At 43.4% G+C, this 16,070-nt stretch overlaps 2 protein-coding genes across 4 annotated transcripts in view; one reads left to right on the forward strand and one right to left on the reverse strand.

The window, feature by feature from the left end:
* Positions 1-10,593, forward strand: part of Trim55 (tripartite motif containing 55) — a 42,096-nt gene extending 31,503 nt beyond the window's left edge. For all 3 annotated transcript variants that reach the window (XM_090338650.1, XM_090338651.1, XM_090338652.1), the window contains one exon: positions 10,409-10,593. In XM_090338650.1, coding sequence (XP_090194776.1) covers positions 10,409-10,531 — 123 coding nt within the window. In that variant the 3' untranslated portion in view covers positions 10,532-10,593. The remainder of the gene's footprint in view (positions 1-10,408) is intronic.
* A 2,036-nt stretch (positions 10,594-12,629) lies between these two features.
* Crh (corticotropin releasing hormone) lies at positions 12,630-14,851 on the reverse strand. The gene is made up of 2 exons (XM_090338653.1): positions 14,571-14,851; positions 12,630-13,684 (listed from the first exon to the last, which is right to left on the reverse strand). The coding sequence occupies exon 2, from the start codon at positions 13,675-13,677 to the stop codon at positions 13,111-13,113; it is 567 nt and encodes a 188-aa protein (XP_090194779.1). The 5' UTR covers positions 13,678-13,684; positions 14,571-14,851; the 3' UTR covers positions 12,630-13,110.
* Positions 14,852-16,070: the final 1,219 nt, after the last annotated feature.

Raw genomic sequence — 16,070 nt, forward strand, 5'->3', positions numbered from 1 at the left:
AAATGATCAGTTTAAATTTCCAAGACAAACAGAAGTGATTGAAAATGCAACTGTGTTCTCTACATGTAACTGAGGGATTCAAAATGTCAGATTATTTTCAAACAGAAATCTCTACTGAGACTAAATGCTTCTTGTTTTACAATGAGATTCAAGCATATAAATTGCTTCTTAGCTAGCCACCCTGGCTCTGCTGAAATTTCAACTTGATGGAGAGAGAAGACTAATCAGTGTTCTGACTGGACCACATGTACTCTGTAATGTTGTCAGGGCTTCATAATCCTGGAAATTATAAGAGGTCGTGGTAATGAAGTACAAGTATTGTTACACAGAAAAAAATTGTAGGAGGGAATGAGGTTTGTTTGATATGCTAGTTTTAATGAGCTCGTTATAATTACATTTTAATTCTTTTGCATTTTATTGCTACTTTTTATTGTTTTATTCTTTTACATTTTCTGGAAAAGTGCCATCTCAACAATGGCCAATTTGGTGGTTTTATTAAAAGGTGAAAAATTTAAAAAACAAAGAAAGCAGTAAACTACATTTCTCAGCATCAGGTAACTGTCTAAAGAAATGTCACTTTAATAGGAAGTAATGGATTATCAATTTTAGGAGGGAAATATCATATAAAAGTGTAACAATATGATGATGAATGCATTTCCCCTGGTAACTTATGCCTACAGCTCAACAATTCCCTGAAAACAGGCTCTGGGGAAAGGTCTTAAGAAGCTGTTATGACATAGCTAGTTGGGTTATTTTGTTTCCCATCCTTTGTAATAGTTTATTATTCTGATTTAACTTATTAGTGTCATGTATCTTGTGGGGATTTTTCCTCCTGTCTTCATTTGTGTGTTCCAGTGATTTCTGTAAAGTGCCCTTTCTCCCCACTTCAGTCCATGAACTGAAGAGTTCACCCACTCTGTTAATTAACAGTCCACAGGTGCAGTGAATGCAATGAATGGTGCATGTTGCTTCATCATGGACAAAGTCTCGTGTGGGGATTTTCTATTTTAAACTTTATCTCAGCCCTGTATACTGCAGACTATTAAGTTTCCAATTTTTAGTGAAAAAAGGAAGATTTCAGTAAAGCCTGGCTTGCTCAGGATCACAGAGTGGCTGTGAGCCTGCTGCCTTTTGGGATGGATCCTTCCCCCATGGAGTGGGGTGTGCAGTCATTTTTAGATGCAGGCCAGCATCTAAGAAGGGTGAGTGAGTGAGTCTCTTCACTGAGATTGATGACAAGAACCAGTGTGACTGGGGGCTCTGGTTCTGACTCACCACTCATGACAGATTGGCATAGTCCCATGAACCACAAGTGGGTGGTATCTCAAGAAAACCTGCATTGCTTCCTGAGATGTGGATGCCGATCACAAACAAGAGGGCTCTGAGTCTTCAACTGCATTCCACACTTAAGTCTATCTGACTTCCAGTGGGTGATTCCCGCCCTGAGCCTCACGAGTTCACTGAACACCAGCTGCACCCTCTTGCTTTGATAGCTCCTCTGTGATCATGATGAACAGCTCTTGATACTCTGTCCTTCCTTTTCTCATTTGTTTTGTGCCAATCCTGGGGCTTCCACTCAGGGCCTGGGTGCTGCCCCTGAGCTGCCCTCAAGGCTAGCACTCCACCATTTGAGTCACAGCTCCATTTCTGACTTCTTTGTAGTTTGTTTCTTTTTGTTTTTCTCCATATATTTTTATTGCAATTAATAGAAGGGTTACATTATATTCACCAGAGAGAAGGTGCATAACTTCACAAACATCGATACCCTTTCTCATGCCATGGTCCCTATTTCCCTCCTCCCCTCCCCAGCACTCATCTTGATTCCCCCCATCCCTATCCAATTCCAAATAACCAATTAAGAATATATTAAATAGGGGCCGGGAGTTTGGCCTAGTGGTTAAAGTGCTTGCCTAGCATGCATGAAGACCCGGGTTCGATTCCTCGGTACCACATACATAGAAAAAAGCCGGAAGTGGTGCTGAGGCTCAAGTGGTAGAGCTCTAGCCTTGAGAAAGTCCAAGGACAGTGCTTAGGCCCTGAGCTCAAGTCCAGGACTGGCAAAAAAAAAGAATATATTAAATATATCAGATAATAAAGTCAAATATTGTAACAATATGAGATAACCAAGTGACAGCAAAAGAGATGAGAAATAACATAGTACATTAAGGACAACAATCACTCATGGCTTTTGTTTCTATATCATGGAGGTCCTTACATTTAGCGTCATACTCTATGGCTTATGTATCTAGATTTTGTTCTATTGTAAATCTCTGCTAGGAGAGCTCAAGGTTTCTACGATTATGTCAGATGAGGGAAAACATTGAGCCTATGTTCCTTTGAGTCTGGCTTACTTCACTTAATATGATCTTTTCTAAGTCTTTCCATTTCCTTACAAATGGGGCGATGTCATCCTTTCTGACAGCAGCATAGAATTCCATTGTGTATGAATACCACATCTTGTTGATCCACTCATCAACTGAGGGGCATCTGGGTTGATTCCATATCTTTGCTATGGTAAATAGTGCTGCAATGAACATCGTTGTGCTAGTGGATTTAATATGTCCTTGTTTCTGGATGATTGGGTAAATGCCAAGTAGTGGAATTGCTGGGTCATATGGGAGTTCTATGTTTAGTCTTTTGAGGAACTGCCATACTGCTTTCCAGAATGGTTGAATGAGTTTACACTCCCACCAACAGTGTAGTAGTTTCCCCTCCTGGCCACATCCCCTCCAGCATCTGTTGTTATTAGTTTTCTTGATCTTGGCCATTCTAACTGGAGTGAGGTGGAATCTTAGAGTTGTTTTGATTTGCATTTCTTTTATGACCAGAGATGTTGAGCATTTCTTCATGTATATATAGGCCATTTTTGTTTCTTGTTCAGAGAAGACTCTCTTTAAGTCTTTGGCCCATCTTTTAATGGGACGGTTTTTTCTTTGGAGATTAGTTTGGGAGTGATTCAATTTTTTGAGCTGTTGATATATTTTAGATATGAGGCCCTTCTCTGTGATATAGCTATTAAAAATCTTCTCCCACTCTGTGTGCTTTCTATTTAACTTGCTAGCTATATCCTTTGCCATACAGAAGCTCTGCAGTTTAATGCAGTCCCATTTGTCCAAACTGACTTTAATTTGTTGTGTTTCTAGGTCTTTATTAAGGTAGTTTTGACCTGTGCCAAGGAGATCTAGTGTATCTTCTATTGCTCCTTGTAAAGTTTTCAGTGTATCGGCTTTTACCCCGAAGTCTTTGATCCATTTGGAGTTAATCCTAGTGCAGGGTAACAAAGAAGGATTCAACTTTAGTTTTCTGCAGGTGCTTAACCAGTTCTGCCAGCACCACTTGTTGAAGAGGCTCTCTTTCTTCCATTCTATTTTTTTGGCTCCCTTATCAAAGATTAGGCTGCCATAGATCTGTGGTTTAATATCTGGGTCCTCAGTTCTATTCCACTGGTCTTCAGGCCTGTTCTTCTGCCAGTACCAAGCTGTTTTGGTCACTATAGCTCTGTAATAGAGTCTAAAGTTTGGTATTGAAATTCCTCCTGCACTGTTCTTTCTGCTAAGAAGTGTTTTTGCTATACAGGGTCATTTATTATGCCATATGAAATTTTGGATTGCCTGTTCTATTTCTTTAAAGAATGCCATTAAGATATTGATGGGTATTGTGTTGAATTTGTAGATAGCCCATGGCAAGATTGTCATTTTCACAATGTTTGTTCTTCCAATTCGGGAGCATGGGAGGTTTTTCCATTTCCTCAGTTCTGCTTTAATTTCCTTTTTCAGGCTTTTAAAGTTTTCATCAAAAAGGTCCTTTACATTCTTAGTTAAGGTAATTCCTAGGTACTTTATTTTCTTTGAGGCTATTACAAAAGGAGTTGTTTTCCTGATTGTTGCCTCCTTCCTCTCACTGTTGGCGTAGAGGAAGGAGGTTGATTTTTGAGAGTTAATTTTATACCCTGCTATTTTGCCAAAGTTTTGAATCAGCTCAAGGAGCTTGGGAGTAGAGTCTATAGGGTTCTTTTAATAGAGAATCATGTCATCTGCAAAGAGGGAAAGTTTTACTTCCTCTTTCCCTATTTGGATCCCCTTTATGCTTGCTTCTTGACTTATTGCTCTGGCTAGGAATTCTGATACTATGTTAAAGAGGAGTGGAGAGAGTGGGCATCCTTGTCTCGTTCCTGATTTTAGAGGGAATGGCTTTAGCTTTTCGCCATTAAGTATAATGCTGGCTGTGGGTTTGTCATACACAGCCTTTATTATACTGAGGAATGTTCCATGGATTCCTAGTTTCTCCAGAGGTTTTAACATAAAGGGTTGTTAGATCTTGTCAAATGCCTTTTCTGCATCTATTGAGACAATCATGTGATTTTTGTCCTTGCTCCTGTTGATGTGTGGAATTACATTTATTGATTTGTGCATGTTGAACCAGCTTTGCATCCCTGTGATGAATCCTATTTGATTGTAGTGTATATTTTCCATATTTTTATGGTAATTAATAGAAGGGTTACATTATATTCACCAGATAGAAGGTGCATTACTTCACATTGATACCCTTTCTCATGTCATGGTCCCTATTTCCCCCCCCTTCCTCCCCCCCCCCCGCTTATCTTGACTTTTTTTGTTTTTTTTTTTTTAAAGAAATAAAACTCTTATGGGGGGGTGGGAGTTTGGCCTAGTGGTTAAAGTGCTTGCCTAGCATGCACGAAGACCCGGGTTTGATTCCTAGGTACCACATACTTTGAAAAAGCCAGAAGTGGTGCTGAGGCTCAAGTGGTAGAGCTCTAGCCTTGAGAAAAATCCAAGGACAGTGCTCAGGCCCTGAGCTTAAGCCCAGGACTGGCAAAAAAAAAAAAAAAAAACCTCATGGACTTTCCTGCCTAGGCTGTCTTCAAACCTTAATCCTCTGCTCGTAATCTCTTGACTTGCTAGGATTATAAGTGTGAGCTATTGCACCCAGCTAGTGGTTTTCCTGTTGAGTGTGTTGGGAGATTCCCCTTTCCTTCTTCCTCAAGCAATCATGAAGACCACACTGTGTTTTCTCAGCTCTGTGTTTTTATGCTGCTTGCTCTGTCTCAAGCAGAAGGGTCTACATTTCTGTAAGAGCAATGTTCGTGCTGGTGCAGCTGCTTGGCTGTGTTTCCCAGGCTCAGGCTCTTGGCTAAGAGCCATGCACTATGCCTCCCATGTGGCTTCTCCTCACTGGTGACTATCTTCTGTTCTTGGACATACCCTCCTTTGTTGCCTCCTTCTGTAATGCTTAAGCTAGCCAAGGCCCTGAGGTTCTGGAATGCTAACCCGGGAAGCAGGCCATAGATTGGGTTCTTTCTGAATAAATATTCTAAACATGTTCTCCAAATGTCTACTCCCACCTGTTTCAAGCATCTGGCATTGGTTCTCTGACCCACCCTAGCAGATGCAAAATGGATGCTGGTGATTGTGCAATGGGCAACCTCAAGTCTAGCCTGACCCCTCCTACCCGTATTCCTTCAAGCAAATGGATTTTGTTAGAGATGGGCAAGAAGTCTTGAAGTGGCCTAGAAAGACTGGCACTTAACATGAAATGGTAGTCAGACGCTCTGTCAGGCCCAGTTTCTTATTGGCATCCACTGCAGCTAGGCACAGTGCCTGGCATCATTCATCTCGCTTGGATTTGGTGAGGTGTACGTATTATGCCGTCAGCATCCATGAATGTCTTCATGAGCCATGACTTTTATCATAGTGATCGCATCACTTGGATAAGCCTGTGAATAGAACACAGGGAAGGTAAGTTTTGAGTAATCATAGGTGGTATCTAGAATGGCCGTTTGTGGAAGGGCAGATGCTAGCATTCCACAGAAACCACGGGAAGCTAGAGAGGCAGCTGGATGAAACATGAGCTCATGTTTCTATTTGGGGCCCTCTTTAATAGTGACCCTCTAAAGAGAGGCTACAGAGCCTGTAAGCAGGTTTGTATCATGTCCAGCACAGTGTTAGACAGCTGGGGAGGCCAAAGGCAGATGGAAGGCACTGGGCTAGCAACCCCGCCCAGGGGACAGTGAGCTCAGCTCCCCATGCGAGCTCTGCCTTATACATATCTACTTTGAACTTGGAACTCCAGCTCTTAATATAAAGTTGCCTGATTTAAAAACAGAAAGAAAGAAAGAAAGAAAGAAAGAAAGAAAGAAAGAAAGAAAGAAAGAAAGCATATAAAATTCACTATGGTAATCATTTCTTTGCGCACAGTTCAATAGTGTTATTACATTCACACCATACAACAGACTGCATCTTGAAAAATGGAAATTGTACCCACTGAACAAAAACTCTCCACTTTCCCTTGCAACCACACCGCCACTTCCAGGCCCTGGCATTTACCACTTTACTTTCTGCCTCTGTGAAATTGACTTCTTTAGCTGTCTCACCTAAGTGGAATGATACAATAGTTGTCCTTGGGTACCTGGCTTATTTCACTTTACTTGAGGTGCTTAAGGTTTATCCGTGCTCTACATCCTTTTGCTCAAGGCTAGCACTCTGCCAATTAAGCCACAGCACCACGTCTGACTTTTTCTGTGGTTAGTTGGAGATAAGAGTCTCACAGACTTTCCTGCCTTATCTGGCAGCACCCTGAATGATACATTTTCATATTTTTTCCACTACCTTCCTTTTTGTGAGATACAGTGTAGAAACAGTCTTTAAGAGATTAAAATCTGTGAAATACAGTCACCTAGAGGTGACTGATAGCTCTATCACCTTCTGCCTGTACATGTTCAGGGCTAGCCCCAAACATTGTTTGTGCCCTGCTTTCTGCATCTGTGCAATGAGTAAGAAAAGAATAGAATAGAATAGAATAGAATAGAATAGTATTTCCATTTTTTTCAAGGTTGTGCAATATTCCATTGTATGGGTAGGCCACGTTTTATATTTCCACTGAGCCAGGATGAACACTGGATTGCTTCTTTTTCCTGGCTATTATGAGTAATGCTGCTGGAGACAGGAGTGCACAAATGTGTGTAAATTCCTACTTTCAGTTATTTGAGTATATACTCCACAGTGGAACTGAGAGAACCCCAAGGTTCTCTTAGTGTAACTTCCTGAGGAACCTGAATACTATATATTCCATAGTAGCTAAGCTATTTTACACTCCCACCTGTCATGTGCTCTTGTTTCTTATTTCTTCACGCCTTCACTCCTGAGGTTTGGATGTTTATCATTCATTCATGTTTTTCCAAAGGACTCTGCAGCCACACAATCCAGGGCAGGCAGACACCATGCTTTGTGTGTGTGTGTGTGTGTGTGTGTGTGTGTGTGTGTGTGTGTGCGCGCGCGCGCGCGTGTGTGTGTCCTAAACACACAGCTTGACGTCCTCCAGTCTCTGGCAAGGTGCATGCTTCTCAATTACAGCAATAAGCAATGATTCCAGAAGGCTTGTTTGTTGGGGACAATGCCTGGAGATCACAGGGCTTGGGGAAGAAGCACTTCACCTAACCTTGATCTTCAGTGGAGTGAAGGAATACTCTAGTATCATAATCAGACAGTCTTCTCTTTTTGTGATCTCAAAGTACATTTGAGGGGGGCTGGACATGTGACTTAGTGGTAGAATTCTTTCCTAGGGTGTGTGAAACCCCCAGGCTCTATTCCTCAGTACCACAGCAACCAAAAAAAAGCTGGAAATGGAACTGTGGCTCAAATAGTAGAGCACTAACCTTCAGCAAAAGGAGCTCAGTAACAGTGCCTAGGCCCTGAGGCATTGGACTAGAAATAAAGCCCCAGGACTAGAAAAACGAAGTGTAATTGATAGAGTAAAAATTTAAAAAGAAAAAGAAAACATGTCATGTTCCTGTAACTTATTAATGCCTAGAACTCTTGATGAAGGTCATATAAGTAACCTAATTTTCCCTCTAGAGAAGAGTGTACTGTTCCACTCTGCTGGTATTTGTGGATCTTGATGGAACTGGCCCTGAGCATTGAGACAGCAGGGGATGCTGCCTCCTCATTCCATTTTTCAGGTTTCATTTTATGACAAAGTCATATTTGTCAAATTCCCTGCAGTTCTGCAATGTTAGATGATGGCCGTACTCTTACTTGTTTTGACACAAAGGAAAATTGAGATATAATATAGGGCTAGCAATGTTTCTTTTACCTTGCATACTATGTATGTTGTACCGAGGAATTGAACCCGGGTCTTCATGGATGCTAGGCCAGCACTCTTATCACTATGCCAAATTCCTGGCCGCTCAGCTGCTTCTTTATGACAACTGTGTGCCTCTGTTTTTATTTGACCATGGCTAGGAGGATTTCATGACCCTTCTTAACTTCCCATCAGGAATCAAGTCAATACATAAAGGACTGAGGATAACTGTACAATACCACCCCCAAAATATATCAATTTAGGGTCAAATTTGGTGGGTAGAGGACAGCCATTCACTTTCCTAGCAAACCTACTTTGATGGCATGGTCACCAAAGTCACTACGTCACTAAGACCACATGGTCACCAAAGTTCCACTTTGCTTGGGCCATGTATCTCTCCTTCTTGTGGAGGCTTCAGGAATGAGCCAGTGCTGTGGGCTGCGTTCATGGGCCTCATTGCTTTGAAATCTGGGGTGTTCCAGTCCAGCCCGAGGTTTCTTAGTGAAGCATGAGAATATGCTTGTCCATTTCCCATAGTTTCCCTGGGAAGAGCTGTGCTTGTCGTGGCACCTTTACATGTCAAGTTTGGATTCATAAAATAATGTTGCATTTCAGCAAGGCTTTTATGATTGACCCTCATTCATTAAGCTATGATGTTGAAAACTTCAATGCAACATAAAGTTCACTTATGAGATGAGATGAATTGGGTAGGTCAAAATTACAACCTCTACCAGGTGTTTGTAAAAGGCATCTCTTTAGAAGTATTGGCATTAGATTTGTTTTTTTGTTTGTTTGTTTGTTTTGCCAGTCCTGGGTTTGAGTTCAGGGTCTGAGCACTGTCCTTGGACTTTCTCAAGGCTAGAGCTCTACCACTTGAGCCTCAGCACCACTTCTGGCTTTTTTTCTATATATGTGGTACCTAGGAATTGAACCTGGGTCTTTGTGCATGCTAGGCAAGCACTCTACCACTGGGCCAAACTCCCAGCCCAGATTTGTTTTTATATAAATATTGTGACTAGATTTCATAGCCTGGAGAAAAATACCCTTTCATGATTTGCTCAAATTTAAGCCTATAGTTTTTTTTTCAAAAAAATACCAGAGTTAGATATCGATATAGATGATATACATATATATATATATTCTTATATAAAGTATACATGTGAGCTGGGTGTTGGTGGCTCACACTGCTAATCTTAGCTACTCGGAGGCTGATATCTGAAGATCTTAAAGTTCAAAGCCAGCCTGGGCAGGAAAGTCCTTGAGATTCTAATCTCCAATTAACTTCCAAATAGCTAGAGGCGGAGCTGTGGCTCAAGTACTTTGAGCAAAAAGCTCAAGGACAACACCCAGGGCCTGAATTCAAACCTCAGGCCTGGGACAACAAAAAGGTTATCTATCTATCTATCTATCTATCTATCTATCTATCTATCTATCTATGTGCATTTTCCCTTAGTAAACAATACCACATATTATGATGTTCACATGATATATCTCCTAATGAAGTTGAGACCTTAGTTTGTGTGACTACTCAATGGTGGTCACACAATAACGAAATTACTACTGATATGTATTTGGAAGCCCAGTCCTGTAACTAAGTTACACAGGAATGTATATCTAGTAGAAACTACTAATTTTAGCAGTGGAGAGACTTTATTAATAGTATTACAATGCCATACATGAAACAATGCCATTTAAACTGATTCTGTCCTTCCTGCTTTCCTCCCTCCCTCCCTCCCTCCCTTCCTTCCTTCCTTCCTTCCTTCCTTCCTTCCTTCCTTCCTTCCTTCCTTCCTTCCTTCCATCTTCCCTTTCTTCCCTCTTTCCTTCCCCCATTCCTTCCTTTCCTATTTACAGCACAGGAGATAATGTTCCTACCTTCAGGCCTCACACATACTAGGCAAGCACATTATCACTAAGTTACACCCCTGGTGGAATTTTTCTTTAAATTCTGCAGATTTTTCTAAACCCAGATTCCTATACATTTTAACAAAACCTCATCTCAGTAAGTCATGTATGGGTTACTTTGAATGTAAGAAATAGAGCAGATTGGACTTTTTCCCTCAAGGTCTTCCTTCCACTGCATGTGTTACTATTGTCCCTTTGGGGATCATGAGTGTGAATTACTTTCATGGCTTTTGACCATAGCTAAGATAACCGGAGCTTGCTTTCCATGCCATAATAATGATTATGTTCCATCTAATAATCATCATAATCGCTATTATGATGATTATTTCTCCTCAGGGGAGAGTGAGTGGGCCAGCCCCCGAAAGGACCAGTTGCTTCCTCTGATTCACATTTTCTTCTGTTGCAGATTGGATCTGAGGCCCCTTCTCCTCAGGGACAGGGTACAGCTTCGGGGAGGGGGAGCGGCCCCGAGATGGAGCCTGCTCGCCATGTCTTTTCCTTCTCCTGGTTGAACTCCCTGAATGAATGATGCCCATTCCAGCTGCTGGCCCTCTGTGTACTTGGCTGAGATGCACAAGGCCCAACGAGACCCTAGGGGATATTCAGATGATGAAAATGATGAGTGGCAGCTCTGGGCAAGATTTCTGAAAGAAAAAAAAATAAAAGTTACCTTTAATTCCAGATAACTTACTTAACATGTGGAATAGTTTCAGAAAAGTAGTTTTAGAAAGTACTGGGGGAGGGAAACTTGATCTTAGGCAAGTCTTCTATTGTGTGGGAAATGTGAAGGGTGTGTGGGTGTGGTACCTGTGCGTGCATCACATACAAGTGCCAAGTGGTGAACAACAAGGAAAGTGGGTACCACACCCTTGTCCCTCACAGGCACTGGCTTCTTGTTGTTATGTTATAGTAGCTCTTAACCCTTCTCTATACCAGCGAAATTCAGTGTCAACAGAAGTGACCAGTTGATCAGTACATGGACAAAGATGTGTCACTGACCAAAGCTATGAAAAATGTTTTGCAGAGTTTTTTCTCTTTTCCATCATAGATATAATTTAGTGGATGTCCAGAAATGTCCCTTGAATTTGGTGACACTGTCAAAGGCCTAGGACAGCTCTTATGACATTTTTTTCTGATCTTAGTTTTAGATATTCCTCTATCAATTATTCAGTTGGAAAAGACCTTCTAGCAGGAACTGCCTATTTTCTCCTGTATCCATTGAACTGAGTGGCTGAGTGTGTTTGTGTATGTATGTGTGCATACACATACATATTTACACACACATACAATACACAGCCCATACACACAAATTATGCTTTCTTTGTGAGGCCTCCTTCAGAATTTAAGTGTAATTTTACTCTGTATGAACTCTTAAATAAATGCTGTTTTTTAAAAAATTATCATTTAGTCATTGTTTCCTATTATATTATTACTCTATTAATCAAGGGTACTTCTAAGAATTCTGGGGAAAAAAGCATTCTCATCCATATAAATTAATTTTGAAGTAAAAACCAATTGATTGAAGTTTTGTTTTTGTTTTTTGTTTTGTTTTTTTTTTGCGCCAGTGCTGGGCCTTGAATGCAAGGCCTGAGCACTGTCCTTAGGCTTTCTCAAGGCTAGAGCCATAGCACCATTTCTGGCTTTTTTTTTCTATATATGTGGTACTAAAGAATCAAACCTGGGTCTTCCTGCATGCTAGGCAAGCACTCTTACCACTAGGCCAAACTCCCAGCCCCTTGATTGAAGTTTTTAAAGCTATAAAGGCTATAACTATATGACCAAAGACAAATATGTCATAAAACTAATAAGATGTGCTATTCAGTTTTAGAATGGAGTAAAGCTAGTTCATATACTTAAGAATCAAAGTAATTAGGGTTGGCATAGACATAAACATGGGTGGTATCTGTGCAGTTAGTAAAATTAAGATACTCTTTTTTTAAAAATTCCTTAAATTTTATATGTAGTTGATTTTAAGTAGGGAGACTTTGAATTTTCTCCTATAAGTAATCTTTGAAAAATAGCTTAGAAAAAATATTGTATAGTACCGAAGTAACTCTTGGTAAAAACAAGCCTTTGTCACAGGAAAACCAGGCACCATTCCGCCTACAATTTTCGGGAATGCCTGCCGCAACTGTCCACTTGTCTTTCCAACTCCCCTGTTCGCCCTAATTATGTCACATCTCATAAGTGATCTGGTTTAGGTGTTATTTCCATTATTGTTGCTTTTTCAGGTTAAATCACCAAGTTGTAAAGCTGGAAGAAACTTCCCAAATCACAAAACTCGACCTTAGCTGTGGCCCAGGGGCTGGAAGTGGGGAAGGAAGCAGGGAAGGGAGAGATCTGAAGAGATGAGCCCACGAGGATGCAGGGCTGGTCTGTGTGAGCCTCTGACACAGGTCTGCATTTTCAGAGGACAACAAAAATGTAAGGAGTTTGATAGGTTTTAATCATTTTCTTCCCCTTTGTGCCATTTGAAGGAGACTAGCAGCTGGGGACATTTCCCTATGTGAGCGCTGAAAAGGACAAATAAAAGCACAATCACATTTGCAGCTTTTATTAAAAATATAAATATTCAACATTCTTTTACACAAACAAAATAACCAAGGATCGGAAAGATGTTTTGTTTTGTTTTGTTTTATTACTGAAACGGTTAAAAGAAAAGGTTGATTCAAAGCGCATCCACAGTTCATCTTACCCACCCACTCAAGAGAACAGTATTCTCTTTAGCTCTGACCACGACTAGAACATTAGAACAACTTCCATCGGCTTCTCCAAAACGCTTCTTTCCGGGTCTACATTTTTCTTTCAAACGTCACTGTAAAGACACCTGGACACGAGGACTGTAAGCAGACAACACAAATGACATTGTTTTCTGTTACTGCACGTGGTAACGCTTTGTGCATGCGAACAGAGGGGTGTAGGCTCTCTCCCTGTACATTCTCTATGCTTTGAGCTATATAAAAATAAACAAATGGTATCAGAGCAGCACTATGGTACAGAATACTGTGTTACATATGTTTTTGTAATTTTTACTTTTTTATTTTTTTGCTCTTAGATGCAGAAACTTTTTTTTTGCGGGGTTTGGGGGTGGGGAGGGCACCGTTCCTTTCATTTCCCTATAATCTCCATCAGTTTCCTGTTGCTGTGAGCTTGCTGCGCTAACTGCTCGGCCCTGGCCATTTCTAAGACTTCCCGGAGCAGGTGGAAGGTGAGATCCAGGGAGATGGGCGGCTCCTCCGAGCGCCTCTCCCTCTCCGGCGCCTCCTGGTGGCCACCCGGGGCGCCGCTTTCCGCGGGGCCCGCGCGGCTGTCGAGCGGCCGCGGAGGCAGCGGCTGCTGCAGCCACGCGCGGAAAAAGTTGGCGGCCGCCGCCTGATGGTTCCCGGGGCGGCTGTCGCTGTCGCCGGCGAGGGGCGACGACGAGTCGGGTGACATCCGAGGAGCGGGGCTCTTGTGGAGGTTCCCCAGGCGGAGGAAATATTCTTCTCCCACGCGGAGCAGGACGGGCCGAGGCTGCTGGGGCTGCTGGGGCTGGAAGAAATCCAGGATGTGGGGGCCCCGCGCGGGCTGCGGGGCGCCCGGGGCGGACCCCCGGCTGTGCAGCGCCCCGCACGGCGGGCAGCGCAGCAGAGCCACGAGCAGGACGCCCGCGGACAGCAGCAGGCGCAGCTGCATGTTGGGGCTGCGGGGCCGGGGAGACAGGGGAGAGAGAAAGGGAGAGTCAGAGTTGAGCTCAGTTGCGGGGTGCGCGCGGGATGGCCCCGGGGACCGCGCAGGCGCCGGCCAGGGGCCCGGGGCCCGAGGAAGGCGGGGAGGGGGGGGGGGAGGTGCTGTCCGAGGTCCTGAAGCTCCCGATGGAGGGCTAGGGGAGCAGGGTGGAGGATGCCCTCCAGGCTCAGCACCACAGTACCACCCTCCCCAGACAGGAGACACCCCTTCTCTTAAGACGCCAGAAGCGCAGTCCCCGATTCCACTGCCCCAAACCCATTTCCAGGACCAGTACCCGAGCTTAGAGGAGAGCTACGGATTGATTAGCCCCCTTTGGGCACTGCAGCTTTCTTCCAAAGGGAGAGCTACTTCCTTCTCCTGCCTGTCTGCCTATCTGTCTGTCTGTCTGTCTGTCTGTCTGCCTGCCTGTCTGCCTGCCTGCCTGTCTGTCTGCCTGCCTGCCTGCCTGCCTGCCTGCCTGCCTGCCTGCCTGTCTGTCTCCATCCCTCTCCCCGCTTCCTTTCCCTGGGGGTCGGGATGGGTGTGGGGGTAACGGTGGGTTCTTCGTACTGGCAGTGAATGGCAACTGGCAGTTCAGGTAAAGCCCAGCAGCCGTCTAAAGTTTGATTTTACCACGTCCTAGCTATGGTTGGAATTCTAATGCACAGCCAGTGATCCCTCTCTGTCTCTGTCTCTCTGTCTCTGTCTCTGTCTGTCTGTCTGTCTGTCTGTGTGTTTGTCTGTCTCTCTCTCTCTCTCTCTCTCTCTCTCTCACACACACACACACACACACACACACACACACACACACAGCAGGCTGCGTAAAGTTGGTGGTGCCTTCCGTCCAGGCGCTCCCTTACCTTGCCAGGCGCTTGGCAGGTGAGCTGGGCACAGCTGCCTGTCTGCAGAGGGTGGTCTCCGAGGCTTTCTCTGAAGGTTTTCTTCCTCCTTTCCTCTCAGTTCCCACTTGCTTTGTGTTTTGTCTTTTTCTCCTCACTCTCCCAACTGTGTGAGTTTCTCCACACCAGAGCCTGGAGTGGGATTTTATAGTGTCGACCCTCTTCAGAAAGCACGCAGCATTTGCCTAATAAGCTGACGCTCTCTTGACAGCTCGATTGCGTGCTGCCTCTGCTCCTGCATAAATCATAGGGCCCTGCCAAGGAGCGAGGGACAGGGTTTTGCTATTTCAACACTGAATCTCACATCCAATTATATCAACAGATATTTATCGCCTCCTGGGTGACGTCAACGAGCCCTAAAATGGAAGGGCTTCTTATGACTTGTCCATTGACAAAAATTCTTGAATGAGATTTCCCAAGTGTGAACATACTGACCCCTTACTACAGAAGACCAGATGTAGGGTCAGGAAAGAGACAGAGGACATGATGCGAGAGGAGGAGAAATGAGAAGCAAGGAGGTCTACCAAAGCATTCCTGCTGGGCAAGTGGCCACCAGTGAAAGGGGGTTAGTGGGGTCAATGCAGACCCCTAGGTCCTTTCTCCTCCTAACCTCTCTGGCCAGTTAGCTCAGGATCATCTCTGCACCTGAAATGACCTCTTTGCTAGAAAAAAAGAAAAGATTTCTGCAGTCTTTCTGCCTGGAGAGGGACAAAAGAACCAGGAGATAGATGTATGGGACATCGGGTTTTAAGCTTTTATCTCTCTTTTTTTTCTCTCCCAAGAGCAGATAAAAGCAGCTTGAGCCTGCAGAGATGAAATCAGCAAGTCTCTTGACATATAGCTCCAGTCTTTTTCAAAATTCAGGGGTGAGGAATCCCTGTGAGGTGGTAGAAGGCCTGCAAAATCATGTTAATGATGGAAAGAGCTATACTTCTCCACTGCCCATGGCCTGTCTGCCTGTACTGATAATTTTGTATGGCCCATAATGGTTCCAAAGGAACTGTGGCAGAAGAAAAAGAAGATACCCTGCTTTTTAAAAATGTAAGCCATGGCAATTTCTGCTCCAATGAGGAAGAGTATCAACTAGGTCCTAAGGCTTGCAAGAAGATTATCCCAGAATCTCACTGCTCCTGTTTCTCCTCCCAGAACCTAAAATTCATTGTGGACTTCTCTATTCATAAATTAAAGTAACAGTGGGCCACTCTGAGGTGCTTGAGTTAAACCATCTTTCTTTTTTGTTTCCTCGATCTAAATCTAATGAGAGAGGTTGAACTTCTTGTTAAATTCTAACTTTTTGTTCTGTGTTGAAGAAGGCTTAAGCTTCCTGATCACAGGAGCCCCTAATCAGTCATATGTTTTCCCTGATGAACACTGAGTCTACAAAAAGATGATCTCTGTTCTACCTCCAAATGCATAGGTAGGTGTGTGTGTGTGTGTGTGTGTGTGTGTGTGTGTGTGTGT

The sequence above is a fragment of the Megascapheus bottae genome, chromosome 9 (genome assembly GCF_031878675.1).
Source record: "Megascapheus bottae isolate mThoBot1 chromosome 9, mThoBot2.hap1, whole genome shotgun sequence".
NCBI classification, from domain to species: Eukaryota; Metazoa; Chordata; class Mammalia; order Rodentia; family Geomyidae; genus Megascapheus; species Megascapheus bottae.

Excerpts from the sequence above, each read along its gene's own strand:
- Crh (XM_090338653.1), bottom strand. The coding sequence starts at position 13,677 with ATGCAGCTGCGCCTGCTGCTGTCCGCGGGCGTCCTGCTCGTGGCTCTG.